The sequence below is a fragment of the Myotis brandtii genome, unplaced genomic scaffold (assembly GCF_000412655.1).
Source record: "Myotis brandtii unplaced genomic scaffold, ASM41265v1 scaffold97, whole genome shotgun sequence".
NCBI classification, from domain to species: Eukaryota; Metazoa; Chordata; class Mammalia; order Chiroptera; family Vespertilionidae; genus Myotis; species Myotis brandtii.
The window spans coordinates 183,582-190,563 of record NW_005372020.1 but is presented as its reverse complement, the minus strand read 5'-3'; the positions used below and the strand labels follow the sequence as shown (position 1 = coordinate 190,563).

The 6,982-nt window shown below is 62.4% G+C and overlaps 1 protein-coding gene across 1 annotated transcript in view; it reads right to left on the bottom strand.

Moving 5' to 3' along the window:
* LOC102243738 (transmembrane protein 132D) overlaps positions 1-6,982 on the bottom strand; it is a 25,729-nt gene that overhangs the window by 3,183 nt on the left and 15,564 nt on the right. Inside the window, exons 3-4 of the mRNA XM_014533340.1 lie at positions 3,662-3,805; positions 136-341 (exon numbers count right to left, since the gene is read on the bottom strand). Coding sequence (XP_014388826.1) covers positions 136-341; positions 3,662-3,805 — 350 coding nt within the window. The remainder of the gene's footprint in view (positions 1-135; positions 342-3,661; positions 3,806-6,982) is intronic.

The window sequence follows — 6,982 nt, the reverse complement described above, 5'->3', positions numbered from 1 at the left end:
GGGGGCGGGGCTGGGCGGAGGGCAGAGGGACACAGTGGCACCGGAAGTCGCCCCCCAACTCATCCCCGCTGCCTGTTCCCACTGAGCCCCGCACACTGACTTGGGTTCCTGCCGGGGTCCCCACGGACACGCCACCTGCTGTCGGGGGCGATGGGCACCCTCCAGCCCTTGATCTGGTTGAGCTCGGCGTCCGAGACCTCGATGTGCAGCGGGAGCCGGGGCGCCCACACCGTCATCTCCAGGGGGGCGCTCAGGTGCTGGTAGGTGAAGGTCACCACCGCCGCCACCTTGCCCTTCATCTCCTTCCCGTTGACGAAGACATAGTCGCAGTGGTCGGACACCTGGGGGGGGGGCAGAGGCCGTGAGTTCCCGTCCTGGCCCACGGCCCACGGGCACCAGGGAAGGCGTTTCTGTGGTCCGTGTCCTGGGGTCTTTCCCGGGAAGCCTCCTGCCAGGGGGCGTGGCTGGGGCCCAGGACTCGGCTGCCCCCTGCTGGGAGGGCAGGGTGGGCCCCCCCAAGGGTGGCCGGGCACCCAGCACATCCTGGGCGGATGGTCCCCGCGGGAGCGGTGGGCAGAACGCCCGGTCCAGACCGACCCCTCTTCTCCTCCAGCCCCTGGTCCCTGGGCTCATTCCAGGGTTCAAGGCTCCAACCCCGAGATGAGCTGGAGAAACGCAAGGTCTGGGGGAGCCGCTGAGACCAGCTCCTCCCTCTTGTTAAAATATGACCCGTTGTTGCCCAGCCAGCGTGGTTCAGTGGTTGAGTGTTGACCTATGAACCAGGAGGTCAGGGTTCGATTCCCGGTCTGGGCACCTGCCCGGGTTGTGGGCTCCGTCCCCCGTGGGGGGCGTGCAGGAGGCAGCCGGTCCATGATTCTCTCTCCTCATGGATGTTTCTCCCTCTCCCTTCTTCTCTGGAATCAATAAAAAAATATTTTAAAGAAATATGACCAGGTGTTCGAGCCGAGGGATTTATTCGCTCCCACTTCACAGTGCTGACGGCTGGAAGGGCCGTCCCTTCAAGCTCCCCACCCCTCCCAGACCCCGAGGCGGAACCACTCCGACGGGCACGGCCGGGCACTTATGAGAATTTAATGCCATCTCCTTTTTTCTGCGTAAATGCCGCACGAGTATAAATCTTAGTTAAATATCGCCAATACTTGTGGGGAAATTTATGTTCTCATGGTTTGCTCTTTTTTTTAAAGAGCTAGAGCTAAGGATATTAAAATTCTTCCCCCTCCCCCCCTTTGAATTTAGCCTCCAGGAATATTTATTTGCATCCGTTTCTCCATCTAGGCATCGCCTCTTCGAAATTAGTTTTTATCCTGGGCCGAACAAGTCACGTGCACAACAGTGACAAGGAAATGCGTGGCTACGGGGTACCTAGGGCTGTGCCCACGGCACCGCTCGGCATCTGATTAGATGCTTCGCCCACGGAACCCTCGCCAGGAGTCTGGTGGGAGGCACCGTTACCCCATTTTCCAGACGATAAACTGAGGCACCAGGTCCCTTCGCTGTCAGGGACGCATCCCGCTGGCTAATGAACGAGAGACGACTTTACCTATCTCTGTGGCATCTGTTAACTTTTATATGGATACTAGAGGGTGTTTCTATCTCTCTCTCCCTCTCAATTCCTCTCTGAGATCAATAATATATATGTATATATATGTAATAAAAGCATAATATGCTAATTAGACTGGACGTCCTTCTAAATGACCTTCTGAATAAAGCCAGGGCCGTGAGGGAAGCCCGGGTCCCGGGTGCCAGAGGGAAGCCAGTGCCGGCAGCCGGGGGAAGGAAGGCCTACTTTTGCATGAATTTTTATGCACCGGGCCTCTAGTAGATATATAAAAATGACAACAAAAACATTGAGGCCAAACACAATGTGTGTACTGGCTACACATACGACCGGAGACCCTTGAACTTGCAGCCTCTGACGCAGAACGCAAGCGAACCTCATGGTATTCTTTTGTTTGGGGGACAGGGGAGGGGGCAGGGGGGAAGGGGGAGGGACAGGCACAGGGAGCTCCCTGGAGGGGGAGGCGCCGGGTCCTCCGTCCTCAGGGCTTTAAGGGGAGACTTTAGGGGAGGCCCCAGGGGAGGGTCTCAGTGGGAGCGCAGCAGCTCCCGGGTGTGTCCTTCAGGGTCGGGGTCTCCCCTGATTGGCTGGCGGCACCAGGTCGGGGTCTCCCCTGATTGGCTGGCGGCACCAGGTCGGGGTCTCCCCTGATTGGCTGGCGGCACCAGGTCGGGGTCTCCCCTGATTGGCTGGCGGCACCAGGTCGGGGTCTCCCCTGATTGGCTGGCGGCACCAGGTCGGGGTCTCCCCTGATTGGCTGGCGGCACCAGGTCGGGGTCTCCCCTGATTGGCTGGCGGCACCAGGTCGGGGTCTCCCCTGATTGGCTGGCGGCACCAGGTCGGGGTCTCCCCTGATTGGCTGGCGGCACCAGGTCAGGGTCTCCCCTGATTGGCTGGCGGCACCAGGTCAGGGTCTCCCCTGATTGGCTGGCGGCACCAGGTCAGGGTCTCCCCTGATTGGCTGGCGGCACCAGGTCAGGGTCTCCCCTGATTGGCTGGCGGCACCAGGTCAGGGTCTCCCCTGATTGGCTGGCGGCACCAGGTCAGGGTCTCCCCTGATTGGCTGGCGGCACCAGGTCAGGGTCTCCCCTGATTGGCTGGCGGCACCAGGTCAGGGTCTCCCCTGATTGGCTGGCGGCACCAGGTCAGGGTCTCCCCTGATTGGCTGGCGGCACCAGGTCAGGGTCTCCCCTGATTGGCTGGCGGCACCAGGTCAGGGTCTCCCCTGATTGGCTGGCGGCACCAGGTCAGGGTCTCCCCTGATTGGCTGGCGGCACCAGGTCAGGGTCTCCCCTGATTGGCTGGCGGCACCAGGTCAGGGTCTCCCCTGATTGGCTGGCGGCACCAGGTCAGGGTCTCCCCTGATTGGCTGGCGGCACCAGGTCGGGGTCTCCCCTGATTGGCTGGCGGCACCGGTGACATCATCCTCACGAGGCAGCACCCCCGCCCCCCCCCCAGCTTCCTCAGTTTACAGACCATCCTCGAGGGCAACACACGGCGCTGCGTCTCCCTCACCCCCTGGAATCCGCATCCTCACTTTCAGCATCTGCTGCCCTCGCGTCCCAGAACCTTCCAGAACCTTTCCGAGCCCCAGTCTCTCCCAGGCGCCACGGTGCAGGGCACGTGTCTGCAGAGCCCACAGCACCCTGGCCGGTGCCGGGACTCAGAGCCGGGCTCACGGGACAGTCACACCCCGTGGGCGACACACAGTGGCTCTGGGATCCCCCTGGGAGCGGCCACGTCCCTGTCACCTGGGTCTGGCTCCCCGCCTGCCCCTCCCGGCCTGGCGAGGGGGTGGGGGCAGGAACCTCCATGGGGTGCTGGTCCCTGTGCTCCCCCCTCCTCCTCCCCAGGGGCTGGGAAGAGCCCACGGTGCCGGCACACACGCAGGTCGGAGCATCCCGCCCCTCCTCGGGGTCTTGCACCCTCTGCTCTTTCTCTCTCCCCCTCACGGCAGCGGGATAAGCAGATGGGAGGGGAGGGGCCGGGGACGCAGGGGTCCCCGCGGGTCCGGGAGCCGGGACACTGACATGACAGCGGGTCAGGGTTCGGGTTCCGTGGGGACAGGGAGGCGTCACTTGCCTTGATGACGTCCTCGTCGGCCGACCTGCACTCCACGGCCCCCAGCAGGTCCGTCACGGCGCCGTCCTCCTCCACCGAGACCACCGTCACCGGCACGGCCACCGCCTCCCCCGTGAGGCCCGCGGTGTTCAGCACCTCCGCCTCCTGGAAGACCAAGCACAGCACCCCGCCGTGAACCGCGACCCCGGTTCCTGGTTCGATGCCCAGTCACTGAGCCACGCTGGCCGGTGCTGTCCCCCTTCTAATGCAGCGGTTCTCAACCTGTGGGTCGCGACCCCTTTGGCGGTCGAACGGCCCTTTCACAGGGGTCGCCTAAGACCATCCTGCATATCAGATATTTACATGACGATTCATCACAGTAGCAACATTACAGTTATGAAGTAGCAACGAAAATAATTTTATGGTTGGGTCACAACATGAGGAGCTGTATTTAAAGGGCCAGAAGGTTGAGAACCGCTGTAATCTAATGGGAATGGAAAGGTGTTACCAAGGTTACCCGGCCGCGGGAACATGTGACGTTGGGGAAAGGGTCGGTCACAGTGCGCACAAGGACCCCCCCCTCCCTCTCCCCTTGGCCACCCGTTCTGCTCAGGCAACACTGGGAATGGAAAGGTGTTACCAAGGTTACCCGGCCGCGCGGGAACATGTGATGTTGGGGAAAGGGTCGGTCACAGTGCGCACAAGGTCCCCCCCTCCCCACCCTCGCCCCATGGCTGCCCGTTCTGCTCAGGCAACACTTTCTACGCGTCTGACCATGTCCCGAGGGTCCCCGAGAACCTGAAGAACAGGCCAAAGTGCACGTCTGGGGACGTCAGGGTGAGAAAGCAGCCCCTGGGGCTCGGGGAGGACAGGGCACCCCCTGGGGTTTGGGGAGGACAGGTGCCACCTGGCCCCTCACTCCGGGCCGCTCTCTCTCTCCTCAGCCTGGATGATTAGGCCACTGATCATTTTAACAGACTAACCCCATTTCACCCCGAAGAGCGGGGTCTTTAAGGTGGAATTTCCACGGAAGAGAGGAAACCACACCGTTGCCGGCCTTTAAGTGCACGGGTGGGGCTGGCGGGCATCCCAGCGCCGGGGAGAGGGTGTGAAGGATGGGCCCCCCCTTCCTTTTTAATCCTTGGCTGGGCCCCCCCCGGGTAACAAAACACAAGGTGGAGAGAGAAGGTCAGAGCCCTCGTGGGCAGAGGAGAGGCTAACAGGCCACATGAGCCACCACTGGCCTGAGATTTAAGAGAGGCGACATCATTAACCTTTTAAAAATAGATTTTTATTGATGTCAGAGAGGAAGGGAGAGGGAGAGAGAGAAACATCAATGATGAGAGAGAACCATGGACCGGCTGCCTCCTGCACGCCCCCCACTGGAGATCGAGCCCACAACCCGGGCCTGTGCCCTGACCGTGAATCGAACGGTGACCTCCTGGTTCATAGGTGGATGCTCGACCACTGAGCCACGCCGGCCGGGCTGTGCGCATTTTTAAAACAAGCTAATCCTCGTGTTAGGAATAGCAGAACCCGTGCTCCAGGCCCCGTGACAAGCGACAAGGACAGCGTGTGTGCATGCACTCAGCACGTACCGGGGACCGACCATGGTCAACGCTGGCACGGTTCTTACAGACAACGGTGCCTCCTTCCCAACCGCTACACGGCGGCCTGGTGTGAGAGTGACGGCCGCGTGTAGGGGCCTCTTCCCGCCCTGGGTGTTTGCCCTTTGAAACCGGGGGGCGCCTGCCTGTCCCTTCCCCTACACAGCTGCCCCCCTTTCCCTGTCACCACAGCACAAGGCGTGTCAAATTGTCAAAGGCGGCAGAACCGCCCCCCGGCCGGGAGCAGCCGGGAGCAGCCGGTTTTCCGTACACGGAAATGAGAAATTAATTCAACTGGCCCGGAACCGACAGCGTGAACCGACATCAAAGGGCTGCTCCTACTGCGCTGAAGCGAAGTGTGTGGGCCTAGGAGAGGGTGTCTCTTGGATCGCCCCCCCCCCCCCCCCGCTCCAGAGGGACTGCTGGGGTGCGAGCCCTCTCCTGACCGGGAGCCATGGTCTGATTATCTATGCGGGCGGCCAGCCAGCGCCGCGGACCCGGGACCGCGGAGAGTCCAGAAGTCATCTGTGGGCCCGCCCCGGAATGCGCGATGAGTTTTTTCTCTCCTCCACCAGACAACTTCTTAATGATGTTGTCCTGAGGCCAATGCGAGGATGAATTTGCATGCCTCTAATTAGGAGGAAGGGATGCAATTAAGATTGCTCTGGGAGGCGGGGGACGTCCACCCCAGCTTTAAGCCAGACGCAGTCACCCTGCGACACCGGCCCCAGGACGCCTGGCCATGGGCGTGCTCTGCCAGTCTGCCCTCCATCTCCTGGTGGTGGGGTGACGGGGTGCGACCTTGCAGAGGGACAGGGCAGAGTTTTTTCTGCTCCCCAGCCGCAGCCTGTCCATCTCCGTGTCTTCCCGGTGGACAGGGCTGCGTCTCTGTGAGTCCCAGGCGGGCTGGCCCCTGAGGCTGCCCCCAGGGCTCGCTGAGTCAGACGGAGAGGGGTCACGGGGCGAGGGGTCACGGGAGTTGGGCGAAAAGGAAAACCATTCCAGACCCTGCAGAGTGGCCGAGCTCACGGACACTGACCCACTGTCGTCTGTGAGTCTAGAGGAGGCGTGTCCAGCAGAGCCGCTGGGTGACCAGGGCATGTGGTCGCCCCCCCCCCAGGTGTGATCTCCAGCATGGAGGTGCCCAGCTCGGTCCTCGCCCCTGAGCACCCAGGTGCCCCTGCCCGCCGGACCTCTCCGCGGGGTTCCTCCCTCCGCTAGCTTCGCCCTCAGCGTCCCAAACAGTACACGGCGTGATGGGCCCCCCGGGGGCTGCAGACCAAACCTCAGGCGCCACCACCCACTTTTCCTTCCCTGGTCCCCAGGGCGCTCCCGGCACAGGGTCCCATCCCGTCAGCACCACGGACAGCGCGCCCCCATTTCCTCCGCCACCTCCATTGCTGTCACCTTAAATCAGCCACCACCATGTCGCCAGGGTTATGAGAAAGCCCGCCTCGTCCTGTTCCCGCTCGTTCTGGCCGCTTTGGGAACCCGTTTTCCCCAGGAGCCCCCTGGCGGCCTGAGCACGCGGGGTGCCAGCTCCAGGGGGCGGGGTTGGCGCTGTCCACGCCCAGCCCAGCACTGACTGCAGGCACCTGCAGCGCTGACGTCACAGTTCACATGCTCCACCCCCAGCCCAGCGCTGACTACAGGCACCTGCAGCGCTGACGTCAGCACGTCACATGCCCCACCCCCAGGCCAGTTCTGACTGCAGGCACCTGCAGCTCTGACGTCA